This window comes from Scyliorhinus canicula, chromosome 1 (assembly GCF_902713615.1).
Source record: "Scyliorhinus canicula chromosome 1, sScyCan1.1, whole genome shotgun sequence".
NCBI lineage: Eukaryota > Metazoa > Chordata > Chondrichthyes > Carcharhiniformes > Scyliorhinidae > Scyliorhinus > Scyliorhinus canicula.
The window spans coordinates 262,146,197-262,168,361 of NC_052146.1; the positions used below are offsets into that span (position 1 = coordinate 262,146,197).

A 22,165-nucleotide genomic window follows, 5' to 3' on the forward strand; every position below is an offset into this window, starting at 1 on the left:
CAGTTGGTGGGGAGGGGGGAAGGAGGGGACACCCACCAATCAGAGCCTGGAGGGCAGAGGAAGGGCGGGATGCCGAATGTCAGGTTTGGTTGAGCTGCGGTGTGACTGCCATTTTGTGATCGGCGGTTACGTTGAAAATTAAAATACGTTTATAAAACCTGACTCGAGGGAACTTTAATAAAAAATTAAAGAGCGCACCATTTGCCTTTAATCCCACCTGCACAATGGAGGCAAGTATGCATCAGAGAGCGCCTTTCTCGTTCTGTATGTCGCTATCGGGGCGGTGCGGCCCGTGGTGGGTTGGTGGGTGGGGGTAGTGTCACGGCCGAGCTGCTTCTCAATCGGGTTCTTTTGTGTTGAGCCGGAACCTCACTGACTGACTGACCTTCCTCGGTCCTCAGAATGTTTCAGGCAAACTTTTCTCATGCTTGACAATATGAAAAATACATTTGGTCTTTTGCAAATATCATTAAATGTCATTCGTGACAAATCTGAAATATTCGTCATTTGAATATACTCCCTTGTACGTTCTTCACTAGGAAGCCCTTACTGGGTGATGGGGTGGAGGTGTTGACCTCGGGTAGGGTGCTCTTTCCAAGAGCCAGTGCAGACTCGATGGGCCGAATGGCCTCCTTCTGCACTGTAAATTCTGTGAAGCCGAGAGAATAGCGAGTTCCTGTGCTTTTACAGTGGCGGCTGTTTCATTCAATGGTCTTTTAAGTGTCAGGGTGGCAGGCAGCAGTCGGGAATGTTTACTCGCCCCTCGCTCCTCCCCCCTCGCTCCTCAGTTGACTTCAACCTCATTCCTTTCTCGTCGTGTTCTTCCTCCAGCATTCCAGTTCTTCCGGCACATTTACAGCCAGTGAAATGATATATATACATGATCCCCTCATCTTGGGATTGTTGTCGATAACCTAGAATTAGACTTGATTTGTGACCCCCAAATTTCATTTATTTGCCCCCCCTTTCTCAGCCCTGACAACAGCTGTTTCTATGCAGAGAATGCACTGCTGCAGAAATAACTCATAAGTTTAATTTTGCACGCCTTTACTTCTGTAAACCTTGTGAATAATTATGGATGAGTGGCTATATATTTTAGTCCATTTACATTGATTCCATAAAGCAATTGTCCTGTTCTACTATCTTGGAAAACCAGTTATATATTTGTCCCATGTCAACCTCAAAACAGGTGTGATAGGCTTGTGGTTTCTTGGCATCAGGTTGAAAATGTCATGCAACTCCTTCTGACATAGCCTCTGGGCATCTCTAGTACACTATTTACCCTATTACATTAGAGTTTACCACAGTTCTGTATACTCTCTAGACTTCTGCTCCCTCAATTCCCTCCCCACTTAACTCCGAGTCATAGTCAATTACCTCACCTGACCATTTTGCTCGCTGTTATTGTTGATGGTAGATGGTAGTTTGCTCATTGTCAACTATCATTAACCCAAATCAAAAGCCCCTCAGACCATCCATCCCCTCGAACTGCCTGTCCAATCTCTAACCTCCCTTTCTAAGTTGCTCAAATTGTCCTCAATCAACTTTATGCCCCATTGTGCAACAATTTGTTTGAATCCTAACAATCCATCTTCTGCCATGTTTGCAAGACCACCAATGACCAAAATCACTGATGACATTTCTATAACTATGATTGATCCTTCCTTGACTTCATTAATCTAATCATAATATTTGACATGATTATTCATGCTATCCTTCATTGAAAAAAATAATCTGCAATTATATATTGCCTAAGGGACTGCACAATGTTTTAAGACCTTATGATGAATTAGGAATTATGGGAACATAGTTACTGTTGTAATGTAAGGAAATGTGGAGCCAATTTGTGCAGCATAAGGTTCCATAAACAGCAATGAGATGAACCTAAGCCAAAATCTTTGGCAGTGCAGATTGTCCCTTGTAATAATACTGCTTAGTTAATACACTTAAGTGTCAGTGAACATCATGTGCTCAGATCCATTGGGGCTTGAATCCACAAGTTTTAGATGAATCTACGTTAATATTCATATAACTCAAATTCCAGCTGTAAAATTATTGCATATTGTGGAAATAAATATAAGTTTCAGAATCTAAAACCAACTGAAACTTAAAGGGAATATTTATTTCCCATGCCTAGTTTGCCTACCAGCATTGTCAACTATGCAATATAGGGCTGGTCAGATGGCGTCCTGTTTGACTTAAAGCTAAGCTTCTAAGTATCTCAGATTACTCCTATAACACCTTCACAACAGTTCTGTCTGTCACTCTTTTCAGCTGGAATTCTTATCTGTGCTTGGTCACTATTAGACTCCATTTTTCAAATGTCTCTTTAATACCTTCCTAGCATCCATCATTCAACTGCAGCTTGTCCAACACAACTGCCTATATTCTGCCAGATACTCCGTCTAGTTCATAGTTCACCACCTACCATCTTGTAGTGGAGGAAGTTTGGAACAGATAAATGTGATAATGTGCAGGTGGCATGGTAGAGTGGGTGTCATCAACATACATATGAAAGCTGATCTTGTGCTTCTGGTGACATTAAAAAGGGATAGCTTATAACTGATGAAGAGGAGAGAGCCAAGATGGCAACACTAGGATACACCAGAGACAGATATGCGAGGAGAAGCAAGTTGAGGCAATTGAATATCTGTGGTACAACAGTAAAGAGTTGAACCAGCCATGAGCAGTGTCACAAGCATGAACTTTATCCTTATTTTTTTTCTTCTCCAATGGACTGAATTGACCATATTGATGATGGTGGGCGGTTGAGGAGGAACAGTCAACATTGGTCACAATGAAGATGGTGACTTCAACAAGTGTTTCTGTGCTTAAGATGTAAACATGGCGAATGGCATTGAATGTAAAGTGAGGGAGCTGGGAGGGTAGTTACAACACAGCAATGTTGTTCCGAGACTTTAGAAAGGGAAAGTTAAACAGCAGTAGTTGGAGAAAATGGACAATAGAGTTTTTGAGGAGACTATTTAAGACCAATGAGGAATTTCTTCACTCGAGGGTAGTGAATCTGTTGACTTCTTCACCGCAAAAAGCTGTACAAGGCTAAGATAGATTTTTAAAATTAATTTAAAGTCCCCAATTTTTTTTTCCAATTCAGGGGCAATTTGGCATGGCCAATCCACCTACCCTGCACATGTGGTTTGTGGGGGTGAGACCCACGTAGACACAGCGATAATGTGCAAACTCCACATGGTCAGTGATCCGGTGCAGGGATCGAACCTGGGTCCTCAGCGCTGTGAGGCAGTAGTGCTAACCACTGTTCTGCCCTCGCTGAGATAGATTTTTAATCAGTAAGGGAAACGAGGGTTATTGGGATAAGTTGGGAAAGTGGAGTTGAGGATGATCATATCAAATCATTCATGATCTCATTTAATGGTGGAGAAGATTTGATGAGCCAAATGGCCTACTGCTCCTATGTTTTATGGACTAATATTGACAGTAGTTTTGAGAGACGTAGGATTGACTTGGAGAATAGAGCCAGTTTGATGCTACTGATCATGGCAGAGAAAAAAAGTTGGGTGGCAAGAAGTTGGCACAGCACTCTTACAATACAGGTATGATGCTAGAAAGAGCATGTTTTTGTCATTGAGCTCAGTTGGAGTTTGTTAACTTGTGGTGACATATTAAGCAAGGCAACTTGAAATATTTTTAAATTTTGATTTTCAGGCGGATTTTGATGAATGGACTGGCAGTGACAACATTAGGTAAGCTAATGTGTGGACATATGGCTTTGGACTATTTGATGTAAATAGTGGATTAGTTAAATCGAATATGGTAAAGATCCATTTGAAATAGGTTTTTTAAAAAAGCCTTAACACAGTTTGAGAAAGTCATGTAAATATAGATAAGTCAATCAAGTGAAACTAGGTGACTGATTCTACACCACGATGATTTGTGACCAACTTGGAGTGATCACATTTTTGTACATTAATAGCAATAGGGTCTAGATTTGGAGTTCAGATTGGCTGCAAAAAAGGAACTGATCTCAATTGCTGCAGACCCTATTGTGTTATACAGATTTCAAGACACTGCTTTCAGCTAAATTATGTCATCTAATGAACGCTATGAGCTATGCAAGCTCTCGTCTTTCATTTATCATCCACTCAATCAGATGTTTGCCTTGAAATCACTCTTACGTACAAATTCCTGAGCATTTTAGTGGTTCATTAACTAGTTGTACTTCATGTAAAAGTTCTTGAGGATGGAATGTTACAGACCTTCTGAAAAATGCAGAAATGTCATATTACAAATAGCATGGATATCCATAATTTGAAGTGTAAATAGTTGAAAATTTCAACATTTTATAATGCGCATCACAAATTTATGCTACCCCTTAAGATATATTGAAAACAAAGCTACTTTATTTTTACAAATCTTTCTGTACTTGAGTGAAATCTTTGTTTTCATATTTAATCATTTATTTACTATAAAATACATGTGAACCAAAAAATAGTTACTTACTCGTTTCTTCAAAGCTAAATGGCTAAAACTGCGTTTATTTGCTGGCTAATTTCCATAAAATATATTCAAGAAAATTGCATTTAGGCATGAGAAAGGTTTAACTATTTACGACAAGATGGATAGTTGGACAAATTAACTTACTAGTTTCATTTTGCAATTGTATTGCAGGGACTTGATTGTTAACAGTTCAAGTCCCTGAACATTTTCTATCACTTCAGTTATAGTGCCATTTTATAATAAATATTATGTGCAGTAAAGAGAAGTAAGGAGATTGTAATGCTACTATTTTGAGCAGGGGCAGAGGAGGTAAAGGAAGAGGAAAAGATGGGTGGATGGCCAGAGGTGGCAGAGGAAGAGGCAGCAGAGGTGTTTTTCGAGGACCGAAGGACCTAGGGCCACCGAGTAGAGGTGAATCATCTGGCAGATTTGGGCGAGGACAAGCAGCTGCTAATGGATTTGGCTCTGCAAGGTATTTCTCATTTCTTTCCCAATTCTTTCCCTCCTATCCTTTTTTAAAAAAAATATTTTTATTTGGGTTTTTACAATTTTTATAATAATAATAACAGCGACATAAACATGGCACAATAAACATTTCCACCCCCATCACAATCTTCACCCCACCCAACAATAAAACAAGTCTGCCCCCCCCCCCCCCCGCCTTTTTTGGAATTCTACTTCTGCCGACATTTTAATTTTCCCCGAGAAATTCCCTCCTATCCTTAAGATGAACATTTGATGTGGGTACACTTCCAGAAGCAGCAGCCATTCAATGTCTCATCCAAGAGAATATTCTTTATTGGTGTACATGGACATTTCTGTAGCATAAATTACGTGAGGGCCATCAAAGCAAGTATCAGCCTGCACTTAAATTCCAATCCAGTGGATTGGAAGGTAGCAAATGTAGCTCTGCTATTCGGGAAAGGAGACAAAGAGGAAACAGAACTACAGAGCAATTAGTCTATTATATAGTAGTGGGGAATATGTTGGAAATTATCAGGGAAGTGGTAACAGAACACTTGGAAAATATTATGAGTAGGTGGAATCAACCCAGTCTTGTGTAAAATAAATTGTGCTTGACAAACCTATTTGGTTTTGAGGATGCACCTAGCAGGGGAAATCGGTGGATGTGGTATATTTGGGTTTTCAAAACTTTTCGACTGGGTGACGATTGCGGGAGCATCAAAGAAAGTATGGTTATCTGTTGCGGAGAAGAATGGAAATATGGTGAGATGATTGGTGGAGATGGGACTACCAGCAAGAGAGAGAAGAGGACGGCCTAAAAACCAGATGGAAAGATGCGGTGGCACAGTGTGATTGGAAGCAAAATGTGTGACTGACGGGAGAAGATGAAGGGTGATCGATCAGCATTGTGGCGAGCCCAGGTAAAATGAGAGACGCCAAAAGGATTTGGTAAACTGCCACACGAGAAGCTGTTGCACCAGATTATAGTTCATTAGATTTGGGGTAATATATTAGCATGGATTGAGGATTAGTTAATGACAGAAAATGGGCCATTCTTGGGCTGGCATGTTGTAACAATTGGAGTTTTGCAACAATCAATGATTGGGCCTCAGCTTTTTACAACCTGTATCAATGACTGAGATGAGGTGACCGAGTGTAATATAACTAATTTGCTGAAAGCTATGATTAAAATCAAACTGTAAACAGGCTGCAAATGGATATCGATCAATGAAGTGATAGGGCTAGAAGCTGGCAGATGGAGATTTGGATAAATGTGACATTATCAACATTGGTAGAAAGAATAGAAAAGCAGAATATTTTTTAAAAGGTGAGGTGAGAGACCATTAAATAATGATATTCAAAGGAATTTGCTGTGCTTGTATATGAATCACAGAAAGTTAACATGCAAGCACAGCAAGCAATTAAAAGGTAAGTGGCATATTGGCTTTATTGCAATAGGGGTTAGAATATAAAGGGTAAGGAAGATTTGCTTTAATTATATAGGGGTCTGGTGAGACCCCACAACGGGATTACTGTGTTCAGTTTCCTTACCCAAGGGAAGATTTGCTTGCTTTAGTGGGGATGAAATAAATATGTGCCAGATTGATTGCTGGGTTATGAAGGTTGTCCTTTTAAGGAGGGAGAGATAGGATAGAATGGGCTTTCATTCTCTGAAATTTGGAAGAATGAGAAGTGACCTTGTTGAAACATATGAGATTCTTAGAGGGCTTGACAAAGTAGGTGTTGAGAGGCTGTTTCTCCTGCCTGGGGGAAGTCTAGAACTATGAGTCATAGTCTCAGGAGAGGAAGTCAACCATTTAGGACCGATACAAAGAGAAATTTCTTCAATCACAGCGTTGTGAATCTTTGGGATTCTCTATCCTAGAGAGTTGTGGGTGTTCAGTCTTTGAGCATATTCAAGATTGATCATTTTTGGTCACAAAGAAAATTATGGGGTAAGGATGGGAAAGTGGATGGCGGCACAGTGGTTAGCACTGCTGCCTCATGACACCGAGGACCTGGGTTTGATCCCATCCCGGTCGCTGTCCATGTGTTCTTTGCACATTCTCCCCGTGTCTGCGTGGGTCTCACCCCCACAACCCAAAAGATGTGCAGGGTAAGTGGATTGGCCATGCTAAATAATCCTTAATTGGAAAAAAAGGAATTGGATACTCTAAATTTATTTAAAACAAAAGGATGGGAAAGTGGAATTGATGTTGAAGATCAACCATCATCTTAGGGCGGCACGGTAGCACTGTTGTTTCACAGCGTCAGGAACCCGGGTTGATTCCCGGCTTGGGTTACTTAGTGGAGTCTGCACGTTCTCCCCGTGTCTGCGTGGGTTTTCTCCGCGTGCTCTGGTTTCCTCCCACAAATCCCAAAAGATGTGCTGGTTAGGTGAATTGGACATTCTGAATTCTCCCTCAGTGTACCCGAGCAGGCGTCAGAATGTGGCGACTAAGGGCTTTTCACAGTAACTTCATTGTAGTGTTAATGTAAGCCTACTTGTGCCACTAATAAAGATTATTATTATTAATATAGTTAATGGCAGAGAAGGGTTGAGTAATTGTATGGCCTATGCCTGATTTGAATTTTAATATTCTATTGGTCTATATGGTTTATGGGCAAGCTATGTGGTGCATTTACTCAATTAATCATTGTTTTGACTCGTCCCATTCAGATTGCCAAAGCTTTTAACACAACCATTTTAATTGTAACATGTAAAATACTTAAAATTATATTTTGTTGGAGTCAGTTAGAGAGCTTCAGAATGCTCTTACTGGATTGCAGCAAGAACATTAAGTTCTGTTTTCTTCATGCTAACATCTATCGTTTTGATTTGCAAAAAAAAGGTTTAATGTTAATAATTTTATGCCAGGTGTTAAAATTGCTAACTTTATATGAATTGTGTTTGCTCATTTGAGAGTTAAAATGTTTTCTGTTTTAGACGTGGTCTAGAAAATACTAGAATGCGTCCCTACCCAGATCCTCGTGGACGAAGAGGACTGCCTAGGTTTGGTCCGCCAGTTAGAAGGGGAGGGATGGAATGTCCATTTGGTGGACAAGGAGATATGCCTTTCCCTCCTCCTCCAAGGTAAGGGACTTGCAAATTTTATTGGTAATTGGAAACATTGCTACCAGCATATGGGATCCTAGGCTTTATAAATAGAGGCATAGAGTGCGAAAGGAGGTTTGGGTTAACCTTTTATTAAACACTGGTTTGACCTCAACTGGAGCATTGCTTCCAATTATGGGCATTATATGGGGGAGTAGGATGTGTCAGGAAAGATGTGAAGGCATTAGAGAGGGTGTGCAGAAAAGATTTGAGAACTGTTCTGGGGATAAGCGACTTCAGTTACATGGATAGATTGGAGAAGCTGGGACTGTACTTCTTGGAGAACAGAAGGTTGAGAGGTGCTCAAGGTCATGAAGGATCTGAACAGAGCAGATGGGGAGAAACTGATCCTATTGGCAGATGGGTTGGAAACCATAGAACACCGATATAAGGTGAATGACAAAAGAACCAAAGGCGACATGAGGATAAGCTTTTATGCATCAAGTTGTTAGGATATGGAATGCACCACCTGAGAGTGTGGTGGAGGCAGATGGAAGGCTAGGGGGGAAAAGGTGGAGGAGTGGGAATAGCTGAGTTCTTGGAGAGCTGACATTGAGATGAAAGGCTGAGTGGCCTTCACCTGGGACCATTCTGTTTCCATTCAAAAGTATGTAAGTTTGTGAAACCTGTCCTTGTAATTTAAACATTCAAACTCTGGTATTGTTCTGTGGATTGATGTTTTACACTTCCAAAGCCAATATAACATTTCTTGGATTCCATGCCCGGAAATGAATGCCAACACTGCTATCAGTCCAAACGAGGCTCAGAAAACTTGAAGCATTACTTTTTAATTCCAATCTTCTTGGATAAAGGTCAACATTCCATTAGCGTTTTTGACTAGACAAGAAAGAATAATACAGGAGCTTTAAACTTTAATGTGTGCCTCTGCAGAATACTAATTTAATAGTCATGTTCCCATCAAGTGCCTTATGCTAATTGCTTGTTATTGGTGAAGTCAACAGAAGCCTTTTTTGGGGGGCGGGGGGGGGGGGGGGGGGGGGGGGGGGGGGGAATAATTTTTGAATTTACTGGGTAATAAGATACAGCGATCCCACATATTTTCTCCAGATAAATATTTTATTAAGACGCAGAATCACTAGACAGACTCCGCGTTTCAGAGGTATATCACCATTTAGTAGTTTACATTAATTTGAATGTTAAGAATGGATTGGAGTTGTTTCAGTTTTTACAATCTCTAAACCTATACCATTTTTGTCTGTACTCGTAATGGGGGGGTGTCTTCCTCTAATATGCAAGAGTGATTCCGCCCACAATGGATTTAGATTGTGATGTCCCGCAAGATCGCGTGAGGCATGGCGAGCCTGGTAGATCCCATAAGGATCTACTGACCGTGCCGCCCTGCCCTTTGTGCGTAACGCGGTTGGTGGATCGCACCCGTAATTGTTGGGAACACAGGTGTTCTGATGTAATGCAAATATCCTCTAAACATTCTGGTGAGGTGATTAAAAATACATGCCTTGCAAGGGATCTTTGCAGAAATGTTCTGTGTTATTACTAAGCAATGAAAATTACAATACTTAAGCTGAGATTGTGACTTGTAACATGTTCCGATTTCAAAAATCCTTGCCTCTGTAGTCTTGTCCAGCTGCTTAGAACTTCGCCTCCACTTTGGTCCTAATTTGAATAAAATGTGTTTTGATTTGCTTTCTGTGGTAATTAGCATTTGATAATTGTCTTGCAGATTTAGGGGTGGTGGTCCTCCTCCACCATCACTACCACTTCCTCCTCCTCAAGGACCAATAGGCTTCAGAGGAAGACCCCCCTTTATTCGAGGTAGAGGCATGCAGAGAGGGGTTTTCTCACCTCGGAGAGGGTAAGTTGAACTCGGGCTTCTGTGGGATCATCCCCCCCAAGTTAAATACAATATTTGAATCTGATTTTTGTAATTAGCCCTTATTGAAGTGAGTAATTGTTTGGAAGCTTAGAAAAACCTGCATGTCAAGAAATGACTATTTAGCTCGTAAGTTGATAAAAGTAGTATAATTGTTCGATTTTTATAACTAACTAACTTAATTTTTTAATGAAGAAAAGTACACCTTGAAACAAAAAAATTGTGATTTTATCCTTTTACACAGCTTTCACAATGGACCTGGTGCGTCGCTGCCACCTCCGCCACCTGGACGGGGCCAGAGATGGCCTGGACCGCCAGGTGGCAGACACTTTTAAAGCCACTTACTGTTAAATTGCATAGTGGGGTGGACACAAAAAGTTTTTTGATGACTGGACTAGGAACAACAATTAGTAGTGCTGGCAAAGAAACTTAGTTGAGACTTGTCAACAATATTTGCAGCAGCCCTCATGCACCAGATGGCACAAGCCATACAAATATATATTTCTGTGACTCCTTGGACTTTCGAAGCACTGTTTTATATAAGCTGTATGGACTCCTATTGGTGCCTCATGCACATATAAATCTTGAATGATTAAATAACCATTCATGTTTTATGTCTAGATGTCTCTTCTGAGGTCAAGCATTTATCTTTGTAAAGAATCATGAGTCAATTTTTATGCAGTTTGAAAATACTTTTGTGCAGCTATTTTAGCTTGGGTAGCTGTGATTGTTTTAAAAATGTTGTTCGTCTGGAAATATTGCTTGTGCATCCTTATTTTATAGAAGTGAAGTGTTTTTAAACTTTAAAATACTGAAAGCAAGTAACACTGTAAAGTAAAAGTGGTTAATGGCTGGTTGATTCCATACATGGAAAAGAAAACTCACTGTTTTAAGTTTTGAACTGTTAGAAACACTAAATAATGTAACTGAGTAAATGTGGATTAATGTTACTTTCTGAACCAGAAAGAGCACAATGAAAAACTCCTGAGGAAATAAAAAAAATATTTAAAACAGTTGTGAATTTCAAAGGGTTTTAAATTCATTTTCCCAAAATATATATATATATATCAATGTAGCTTGACCCTCTTGATTTTGTTATTAAACAATAATTGAAGTGTAACATGTTGTTTGACAAACACAAATGTGAGATAGTTAATGTATCTTAACTACATTCATTTGAATATTTTAATGAAGTAATGTATAGTAACCATATATTCATATGAATATTCCAATGAAAGTGATACCAGTACTTGCTACAAAAAATTTAATGAACAACTGTAATTCTTCCTAACGTTGCCATGTTAATGGCAGAGAAACATAGCGTAACGACGGAAAAAAGTATTATGGAACAGAGCCTGCCATCTTCCAACATGATCACAACCTAACATGCCAGGAAAGCAGTTCGTTTAACAACGAACCGTACTAGTTCCCTTTGTGCTGAGGGCTGAATTCTATCTTCTGACCAGTGTGCAGTTCAAGTTAACATTAGGCTAGCCCTACCCTGGGTCTTAAATCTGCAAGCAGGAATTGTATATACGAAGAGACAATAATTTGTTAAGGTATGGTTAACTAAATTTTATGTGGGCGTGTCCCACAACATATCTGGCTTCCAGTAATATATTAATATTAAAAGGTAGCATTAGAAGAGATTAATATTTTAATTTATAGTCTAACCGTTGAAACAAAATCTATGGGTAATTAAAATGTAGCAATTTTAATGTTGTGCAATTTAAAACTTGCCCTTAAGTTTTTTTAAAGCCCATTAACCAATTTTTCTAATTTTCTTCTTCAACGTTGCATGTGATTATTAAATTAAATTTTTAATCACCACCTTTACCGTGGTGCAAGATTGATGCTGTTGTTGTCTCCTGAAAGGTAACATAGGTAGTGCACCCTGTGTGGCCTACTGCTGATGCTGAGACTACCGGGAAACTTTGAGCACTGAATTCAGGTGAGAAGTTTTTACATAATCATTTTCTTCATTTCTAGTGTTATCTGAATCTGTGTCAAACCATGTTGCTTCGCTCAATTTTGAAGTGGCTACTGCGCTTTAAATTGCCATTTTTGCAACAAAGAGCATGATTTTAAATGCCACAATCACTCAGTAGGTAAATTTACTTTTGCATTTTGATGCTGAGCCATACAATGATGATCATTACTGGTCTGTGCAGAATCCGAGCACAACAGTTGGTTAGTGTTCCTGAGCAAAGAAATGAGCAAATAGGTGGGTTTGGTACTTCTGATTGCTGTACAGTGGCCCTGGAAGTTATCAGCAACGTCACCAATTTGTAATTTCAGAAAGGTTTAAAGGGAACCAAAAATCAGAGAGATGAACATTAAACAGGAAAAATATAAATTTAATAGAGGACAAAGCATGTTTGAAGATGTGGATTTTAAGAAAGCCTTTGAAAGTGGAAGTAATGTGGAATTATAGAATTGTTTTGGAATTTAAACATAGGGCATAGAGTCAGAGGGGCTTCAGATAATGAAGTGGGGGCCACATACTAAACTGGGAATCGGAGAAGTTGAAAGTGTGCAAAGGGAGATGGGATTTAATGAGAGTTGCTCAGATGTGGTGGAGCAGGCAATTGAGAAAATTGCACATGAGAATCTGGATTCATTAGAGCACATTTAGCCAACAGAGCGGAGTGAGAATTATAGCAATGATCATATTTTAAAAAAGGAGATCGAGATTTTGGTGTGCCATTTTGTAAGTGATCACAGTAGGGTAGCCAGTCACAACACTGAGAAAAGTTAGTACTCCGAGTAGAGATGACGTAGATTAAGGTTTTGGACAGAGCATAAGCAAGTAGCTGTGGGATAAAAAGCTCAGCTAAAAGTAAAACCGGAACCTGAGGCTGTTATTCAGCCTTATGTCAGCCGTGGAGTTGATAAAGTCTGCACCAAAGGCACATAGGTGCAAACTTGAGCTGTTTTAGTTTTGCCAATCATGAGCTGAGGAAATGTTGAATTGTCAAAACTTGATGTTAGATGACAATGGAATTAGGCTTGGCTGCAATGTCCCAGAAATCAAATAGTTTGACTTTTTGCGTTGACATGAAAATAGCCACTTCTTAGAAGAAAAAAAGAGAAAATATATAAGAAACAGCTCACACAGTATAATAAAAGGAACCAAAAAAGTTTTACAATTTGTGTGGTCAACAGAAGAAAGGTCAAGGAATGGATGGGACAGATTATTAAAAGTGAACAAGATGTGGCAGATACATCAAATAAATTCACTATTTTTCACAAGGACTGTAGGCTAGGGACCCAGATTCAATTCCAACCTCGGGTGACTGTGGAGTTTGAGCCTTCAATAAATTGAAGAAATTATACTTCGGTATTTTTAAGAGCTCCAGAACTATTGAGATAATTTAGGACTGTTGAATAGCACGGGTAGCATTGTGGATAGCACAATTGCTTCACAGCTCCAGGGTCCCAGGTTCGATTCCGGCTTGGGTCACTGTCTGTGCGGAGTCTGCACATCCTCCCCGTGTGTTTTTGGGCTACATTGGGTTTCTTCCGGGTGCTCCGGTTTCCTCCCACAGTCCAAAGATGTGCAGGTTAGGTGGATTGGCCATGATAAATTGCCGTTAAGTGTCCAAAATTGCCCTTGGTGTTGGGTGGGGTTACTGGGTTGTGGGGATGGGGTGGGGTGCAGATTCGATGGGCCGAATGGCCTCCTTCTGCACTGTAAATTCTATGATAGCAATGTAATTCCAATATTAAAAGGTTTAAAGCACAAAATGGATAATTACAGGCATCTTAGCTTCAAATCCAAAGCAGGAAATGCTTGAGGTATTCTACAAATATACTTCAAATGGGCATTTAAAATAGCAGTTACTATACTGAACAATTGGCATGGTTTTAAAAGTAATAATCGCTATACAATATAGAAATGCTAAGCTGGTCGACATGGGTAATCTAGTAGTTGTAATTAATTTGGATTTTCAAAACGTTTGTTAAAATTCCTCACTTTATACAAATGGGAAATGTTATAGCTATGGCATGGATAAATTGTCTTGCCAGATTGAGTTTAGATCTAACAGTGGGCAATGATGGTAAATGTTCCTCCTCAGAGAAAGTAATCATTTACATTTCACATATCTTCTAAGATGCCACTTGTTTACAATATTTATGAATAATATAGAAAATTGCCTAGCTTAGCAGTCCTGTTTTTGTTACATTCATTGATATAGAACAGTTGGCAAGTAGTGAATAGAAGGATTGATCACTTGCAACAGTTACGTGAAACATGACAGATAGGCTTTAATATAGAAAAATGTAGGATAATGTAGGAGCAGGCAATAATAAATGTGCACAGGAAGATGGGGAGCTTTTAAGATAAGCAATGAGAATTGTGGGGTTGGGCTACATTAAGCCCCTGGAATGCAACAGCTGCTTTCCTCAAAGGGGCAAAATAACTAAACGCTTGGAAAAGTAATCCAGCTATTAAAAAAAATAAAGTAAAATTAATAAGATGGCTGAGTGATGGACTGAAAAAGATGATTTGTGGTCAAGAGGAGTAGCAATACTGCTTGATATTTATTTCCACCTAGGGATGCAGGGGATGGAATCAACTGTGAAGGTTGAGACGTCCATATTGGAGCATGCAGTGGCTGTGGACCAAATGGCATCCTTTCACTCCAACAGTAGTTATGGATTGTACCAAGAGGCAATAGGGGCTTGTGGAACCATACCGTAGCTTGATTGTCATTTGGAATGGAGAGGAAGTTAAGCAGAGGAAAATAAATGGGACAATTCTGCAGTGGTTCACCCTTGTTTTGTTCATTTTTGTTTGGACAAGTAGTTGTTAACATCCCTTCACAAAAGCCATAGGCTGTGAATTTGGAAAAAATAATATAAATGTATGTAATTCTTTTTTGTAAAAGGAAATAGATCTGTGAGAAATATCATTGTTTTAAGTTGCAGAAGATAGATAATTAGTAACATTTCCAACCACCAGTACTCTTTGTCCTGACATGGATACCTCTGGCTGCTTCACATAGTTTCACTTCTATTTCCAAACCTTTCTCATATTCTAATGTTTTATGTTTGGGTAACCAATTTTTTTAAGCTTCTGATAATTCCATCTGAAGTTTTCAAGACTGATCTAATTGATACTATTTCTGATGTCTTCTGAGAGTTTGCCAGGAACACAATCTGTGAAGATGTCGCTTGGACTTGAAAGAAGAAAAAGATAAGATGGTCTTCTCTTCTTACAGCTCATTACCATTTTTCATTGCATGTAGTCAGAAAGAAAATGGGTGTTGTCTGCACAATCCTCCACTGCCACCCTATCCAAAAATAATAATATAGCACTAAGTTGTGGGGAGCTAAAATGTCCCAAGTTAGTGTAGATATCATTTGCGGCAGCTGTGGGAGAGGAAAATAATTGATATTGGCCATTTTCTAGTATTACTTTTGACAGATAGGTGGCGGGCTATAGTGTATAACTCATGAATGGTCACTATACAGAATCCAAAATTAGGTGCTGGAAGGGTGTCCATGCCAATGACAATGGCAAACTAAGATGAGCAATACATGCTGGTCTAGCCAGCTCCACCCACATCCTGTGACAGAATTTTTTAAATCTGAATAATATCAGGGGAGAAAAAGGAGAAGAAATCAAACTGCTGCAAATTTCTGAGTGCAAGGGATTAATTAGATGCATAAAATAATCCTCGAGTAAATTGGAAACATTTCCTTAAGATTTGTTCAAAGTGAAAAATAGTGCAGCCACGTATTGAAACTTTACTGAACAGCAACATTGCAGTCTGCAACGGTTAGAAAAATCAATTTAAGAAACAGAAAAAATTAAAAACAAGCAAACAAAGATTTAAAAGAAATGTGAACTAAAAGTATTTTTTTTTAAATTAATATGGTAAAAATGCACTGTTGACAGATATTGCAGAGCAAAATTACATGAATTTGAAATGATAATATGCAGAATGAAAGAAGCACTGAAGTTGTTTTTGTGATGAGACTCTGGCTGTCCAGCTTACTAGTCTTGAATAGTGTTTACCAAGATATGGTGCTGCACACTCAACAAACCTGCGGAAGAAAAGTGTTAAAGACAGTGGAATATTGCTAAAGACTGAGTCCATGAAATACTTTCAAAGGTACATTGTTCAACAGACCTTATAAAAAATTCAAAACTGATTATAATCTTCAGTTTTAAAATGTAAGAATTTACTTTAGAGATAAAAAAAAATCCAGAAATCTGGAGTGATCTCCTTCATGCAGTGATTAGTTTCTGTTTCAGCTAATAAAATGCATCTTACACAATCAGAAATTGTCAAAGCAACATGTGTTGGGAGCAATTAACACAACTGCTGATTAAATAAAACCAGAAAAGGGAAAGAAATTTAAGTTGCTGCTTTTATCAGAACTGTTATTGTTAAAATACTGTTTAGGAAAAAAAGTGCCCAGATGTTAAATCAATAATGTGATGCTACTTAAACAAATTGTGTAAAGCTGCCCACAATTTGAGGGATTTAATTAAATATCCATTTTCCTCCATATGATTACTTCCATTCCAAAGTTATATGAATGTTATTTTATATATTTAAAATCTGGAAATAAGATTTATCGCACATGAACATGTGCTATCTAATGTAAATAGTTTGCAATAAAAGTAAATTAAATTAGCAATTTGAGATCTTATTTTTGATTTTTAAAGCCCCTATTATTCATTATACTACCCATACTTAAGCTGAAAGCTTAAATGTCTCACATTTGGGTTTACATTTAATTTGATTTGCCAAACTAACTGGCTTTGCATTGCAAAAAAGTACATAAGCATAGAAATGATTGCAGCATGGCGCATGATGTTCCTCAATGTAGGAAACCTTCCTGAGGGTTACTTCTGGACCTGGAAATGGTGGACCTTGCTGTATTCCATGGGCATTTATTGTGGGTGACAAACTTTGTGTGAATTAATAAATTCTGCTTTGAAAATTAACTGTCTATTTTTGCACTGAGAACTTTATACTCGCATTCAAAATTTGAACAATAACTTTGCATTTACACATGGATGCAATAGTGCAGTAACTACACTATTGGACTGGTAACCTCAAGGAATGAACTAATAATCCAGAAAAGGCAGCATGAGGAAATTTTAATTCATACCTTAATGACACAGAAGGAGGCCATTTATCCATTTTGAGTTCATGGAGCAGTCCAGTCAGTCCCATTTCACCCACTCTATCGTCTTAGCCCTGCAAGTTAATTTCCCTCAAGTGCCAATCCAATTTCCTTTCAAAATCATTAATCATCTCCCCTTCTATTACCCTTGGCCTAGCAAGTTATTCAGTTGTATTAAAACACAATGAAAATAACCAATGACTGCAGTGGTTCAAGGTTTGTCTCAAAGCAATTAGATGATTTAAAAATTAATGGTCTTTCCAGCAACATCCACTTCTGAGAATGAATTTAAAAAATAATTTGTAGATATTACGATGCCATAGAACAATGAGGTTTACAAAATGGGCTATTTAGATCATGTGCCTGGCTCGTTGTTACAGCGATTCAAGACTACATGCGTGGCCTTGCTGTCATCTCCTGCTTCAAATATTTATCCAGTTTTCCATCTAAAAGATGCAATGGAAGGGTTTCTCAGGCTTGAGAAGATCAAGCTCACCCTGAGAAGATCGTGCTAGGGTTCCCCCCGGAAGTGGCAGCCGTTTACCAATTTCTTTGGGGAAAATTAAGCTGTCAGTGGATACAATGGGGGGGATGGTTGAGGCAGGATGAGTAAGTGGGGAAGGGGGACTGGGGAACAGCATGTAAGCCATGTTGGCTGGATATGGTTGTTGGGTGGATGTTACGTACTTGTTGTTTTTCCTCTTGAAATTGTTGTTAAAAATTTATAAATGCCTTAATAAAATGTTTTTTTTAAAAAAATGATGCCATGGATTCTGCCTCAACCATTCCCTATGGTAAAGCATTGCATGTGCCAGCAACATTTAAATAAATAATTTTCTCTTCACCTCTCGGTGACAATTTCAGATTAATGAACCCTTGTTATTGATCCTCCATTGTAATTTCCTATACATCCTATAAATACACCTTCTTAGACTTTTCTGATGGTGAAATAGTACCACTCTCAAATACTGGTTTATAATTGATTTCGCAGCACCAACAATGACTATTATAAGTTCTGTGAATTTAATGTCCTTACTGTGTGCATCTGAAATTGCATATAATCTTGTAAATTTGGGTTAGCCGTTGCCTTGCACAATTGTATCAATATCTCTTTAGGCATTCTGTGCTCTGATTTATAATATTGAAATGCTATGTTTATTTTATGGCTTTATCTCTTCGCATTTGAATCTTCAGGAAATTATGTATGTGCGCCACTAAATGCTAATCCACATACTTCCAACGTCTTCCATTGAATGTATACTAATTTTTCCTACCAAAATACATTCCCAATTGTCTCTGCTTTAAGTTGTACTTGACACCAGTATTGGCCATTACAGTCCCCTTGTTGTTTGGCTAACATACATTTGTGAAAGTTATGTCAAAAAGGCAATTTCCATAAGTCCACCGAGTTCTCTATGAACCAAAACAGAATTGACAATTGACCCTAATTATTATTTACAACATATTGGAGATGAGGCAGAAATTCTGCTTTTGTAAAGATACTTGCTTAGATACAAGGTTGGCTCAGCCGAAGTATTTCTCCAATTCCTCATCTCATCCTCTCCTGAACTACTGTCTACCTAACCTCAGTTACAAACAACTGTAATTGTTGGTTTCTAGTCATTTCTAATGCAGATTATTTGGACAGATGCCTAAAGGTTTTATTAATTTCCAATCTTTTACAAGTGTTTATATTTTGTACCACCACCGTTTACTTTGAGTAGTTTGATCCAGATTTTGATACATTTGAGGGTGCCTGCAAGTGTAGTGAAATATATTTTTCTGATTTCAGGATATGCAGCCTGAATAATTCAGCACAAAGGTAAAATAATTTGACGAAAGTTGCACTTAGTAAGCTATTTCTATTTAAAATAAATTGAGCAGTTACATGAGAATGTCCATTGACTTTAACTGTCTGGTTTTCCTTCATTTGTAGATGAATGCATGCTCCAAACAGGTTCTTTAATATGTTCAGGTAGCTTTTCTAACATGGTCTGAAAAGACAAGAAAAGTTTAATACATTACAGACATAAATGACAGACAAAACAGCTCAACTTGTACAAGTACCAATACAAAACTGACCTTGGTCACCTCCATGGCAAGCCCTTCTGCAAGATTGCGCTGGATATATTCCAAATAGACACTAGCAGTGCTTCCAGTCAGATGTTTGATCTAGTAGTATAAGTATTAAAAGTAAGCCTGAATTTTTAAATCCTACAACAAGCACAGATTTCTAAATTACCCTCAATTTCACAATTCGATTGTACTACAGAGAAAACATTAGGCACCAGTAAAGTTTTTATCTTGTGATTTGTAAAGTGACTGGAGTTGAGAAGAGCTCATTGATCAACAGTACTTATACTATGGAACTGTGTGAAATTCATGAATAAAAAAAACCTGGGGAAAATTGACAAAAACAAGTAGATTGATTGGTAAATAAAGCTTGCTATTTATTAATGAAGCATACAGTGGGTCTATCCGTAGAATCCCTAAAGTGCAGAAGCAGGCCATCAAGTCTGCACCGATCGTCTGAAAGAACACCTTACCTAGGCCCCTTCCCCGCGCCCTATCCCTGCAACTCTACCTAACCTGCACATCTCTGGATACTAAGAGGCACTTTTTTAGCATCGGCAATCCACCAGGAAACTGCACATCTTTGGACTATGGGACAAAATAGATTTAAATTTTGTTAACTTGACAGAATGTCATGCCTCATGATCACTACCAGTACATAACTGGCAAATACATTTTTTTACTTGCTTAATGAGGGGGAAAGTAAACAAATTCAGTCTCATACTCAAAAGTTTATGTTTGAAATCACAGCATGTTTTTCGTAATAGTTGTGTAATTATTATGGTTACTTTAGGTAGGATTATGGTGGTCAGAATTTGAAGATACATGTTAGCATTCAAGGTTAAAATGGACAGGTGGATGAACAGTTATGAGAACAGATTTGCTGAATGTAACCAAAACTATTTTCCCATATGGATAGTAAACTTGTCACTGACTGGCTGGGCCAAATGTCCTGTTTATGGTTGTAACTTCTATAATGTAAGCCCCTGTGCAATGGGGGAATTCATAACAGGGAACAAAGAAATGGCTGAGGAACTAAATTCATACTTTGCTTCTGTCTTCACAAAAGAAGACATGAATAATGTACCGGAGGTTCTGAGAAACACAAGTTTTAGTGAGGATCTGAAGGAAATTAGTATTAATAAAGAAATGGTTTTGGGGATATTAATGGGATTGAAGGCAGAAAAATCTCTAGGACCTAATAATCTTCATCCCAGAGGATTTAGGAAGTAGCCCTAGAAACAGTAGATCCATTATAGAAGTTACAAGGATGTCTCGGAGCGGGTACAGGACATTCTGGAGGGAGAGGATGAACAGTCAGTGGTCGTGGTACACATCGGTACAAACGACATAGGTAAAACAAGGGATGAGGTCCTAAAAGCAGAATACAGGGAGCTAGGAAGGAAGTTAAGAAATCGGACCGCAAAGGTAGTGATCTCAGGATTACTACAGGTGCCACGTGCTAGTCAGAGTAGAAATGACAGGATATATAGGATGAATACGTGGCTGAAGGGATGGTGTCTGGGGGGGGGGGGGAGGGTTTCAGATTCCTGGGGGGGGGGGGGGGGGGGGGGGAGGGTTTCAGATTCCTGGGGGGGAGGGTTTCAGATTCCTGGGGGGGGGGGGGGGGGTTTCAGATTCCTGGGGGGGGGGGGGGGGGTTTCAGATTCCTGGGGCATGGGGGGAGGTGGGATCTGTACAAACTGGACGGGTTACAACTGGGCAGGACTGGAACTGATGTCCTCGGGGACTATTTGCTGGAGCGATTGGGCAGTTTTAAAACTAATGTGGCAGGGGGATGGGAACCGATGCAGGAAGTCAGTAAAACAGGGACAGAAACACAAGGCAGTAAGGGGGAAAGTGTAAGGCAGAGAAGCCATAGTCAAAAAGGGTGACAGTACAAGGTACAGTGACTGAGGGGAGCTCAGTGAATAGGCCCAGTAATACTAAAAGGAATAAAACGGGAAGTAAAAACATAAATGGAAAGCGACACGGCAGGTTGTTACATGAAGATATGGGTTCAACGACAAGGAAAATTAGGAGAAAAGTTAAGAGGAAATATAACTTGGGAGAGGTTACTGTGGGACTTCCGGTTTAAGCCGCACGTTCGGCAGCTCCCGCCAGGAACGGACTTTTGGGCTCTTTTAAAGGCCCCCAGCGGTACTTGCTCGATGGTTCCCGACGTGGGAAGGTGTCTGCAGCAGATCCCCAGTGGTCTATGGTCTTGACCAGGAGCGGGGCCAGCAGAATAGTGGTGGCAGCGCCTAAGAAAAAGCGGGGGAAGAGAATCAAGATGGAGGCCTCGAGGAATGGAGGCAGTGGGCGCAGGTGCAGCAGGAGACTCTCCAGCGATGTTTTCAGGAGCTAAAGGTGGAGCTGCTAGACTCGCTAAATGCGGACAAGCTGCTGGTGACGCAGGCAGCCCAGGGGGTGGAGATCCGGGAGCTCCGACAACAAGCCTCCGAAAGAGAGGATGAGGCCACGGCACTCGTGGTAAAGGTGGAGATGCACAAGGCGCTCCATAAAAAGTGGCAGGAGCGGTTCGAGGAGATGGAGAACCGGTCGAGGCGAAAAACTTTGCGGATCCTGGGTCTCACGGAGGGGTCAGACCTGGGGGCCTATGTGGTCGTTTTGCTGAACTCACTGATGGGAGCTGGGTCCTTCCAGGGGCCCCTGGAGCTGGAGGGGGCCCACAGAATACTGGCCAGGAGGCCCAAGCCGAATGAGCCGCCATGGGCGGTGCTGGTGCGGTTCCACCGGTTCGCTGACCGAGAGTGCGTGCTTAAGTGGGCCAAGAAGGAGCGGAGCAGCAAGTGGGAGAACACGGTAGTGCAGATCTACCAGGAATGGAGTGCGGAGGTGGCTAAACGGAGGGCCGGGTACAACCGGACGAAGGTGGTGCTCCACAGAAAGAGCGTGAAGTTTGGCATGTTACAGCCGGCGCGTCTGTGGGTCACTTTCAAGGACCGGCACTAGAGTCCCCGGAGGAGGCGTGGGCCTTTGTGCAGGCCGAGAAGTTGGACTCTGACTGAGGGTCG

At 39.9% G+C, this 22,165-nt stretch overlaps 2 protein-coding genes across 13 annotated transcripts in view; one reads left to right on the top strand and one right to left on the bottom strand.

The window, feature by feature from the left end:
- The first annotated feature begins 37 nt into the window (after nucleotides 1-37).
- LOC119973875 (cleavage and polyadenylation specificity factor subunit 6-like) lies at nucleotides 38-18,965 on the top strand. 8 transcript variants are annotated; one of them, XR_005462415.1, is made up of 7 exons: nucleotides 38-230; nucleotides 3,685-3,722; nucleotides 4,772-4,948; nucleotides 7,889-8,035; nucleotides 9,759-9,890; nucleotides 11,784-11,859; nucleotides 18,847-18,965. XR_005462415.1 is itself a non-coding variant. In XM_038812428.1 (6 exons), exons 1-6 carry the CDS (start codon nucleotides 225-227, stop codon nucleotides 11,785-11,787), a joined length of 504 nt encoding a protein of 167 aa, XP_038668356.1. In that variant the 5' UTR covers nucleotides 38-224; the 3' UTR covers nucleotides 11,788-12,988. The 8 variants fall into 8 exon arrangements, 5 of the variants coding, with proteins under 5 accessions (XP_038668356.1, XP_038668327.1, XP_038668336.1 ...); XR_005462413.1 differs by lacking the exon at nucleotides 18,847-18,965 and adding an exon at nucleotides 14,468-16,260; XR_005462414.1 differs by lacking the exon at nucleotides 18,847-18,965 and adding an exon at nucleotides 14,986-16,260.
- mrps10 (mitochondrial ribosomal protein S10) overlaps nucleotides 15,493-22,165 on the bottom strand; it is a 47,196-nt gene continuing 40,523 nt past the window's right edge. For 2 of the 5 annotated variants that reach the window (XM_038812368.1, XM_038812349.1), the window contains exons 6-7: nucleotides 19,137-19,226; nucleotides 17,811-19,048 (exon numbers count right to left, since the gene is read on the bottom strand). In XM_038812368.1, the coding sequence (XP_038668296.1) occupies nucleotides 18,962-19,048; nucleotides 19,137-19,226 (177 nt within the window). In that variant the 3' untranslated portion in view covers nucleotides 17,811-18,961. Of the gene's footprint in view, nucleotides 15,963-17,810; nucleotides 19,049-19,136; nucleotides 19,227-22,165 lie in introns of those variants that run through there. The other 3 variants (XM_038812358.1, XM_038812387.1, XM_038812378.1) reach the window with 3 other exon arrangements.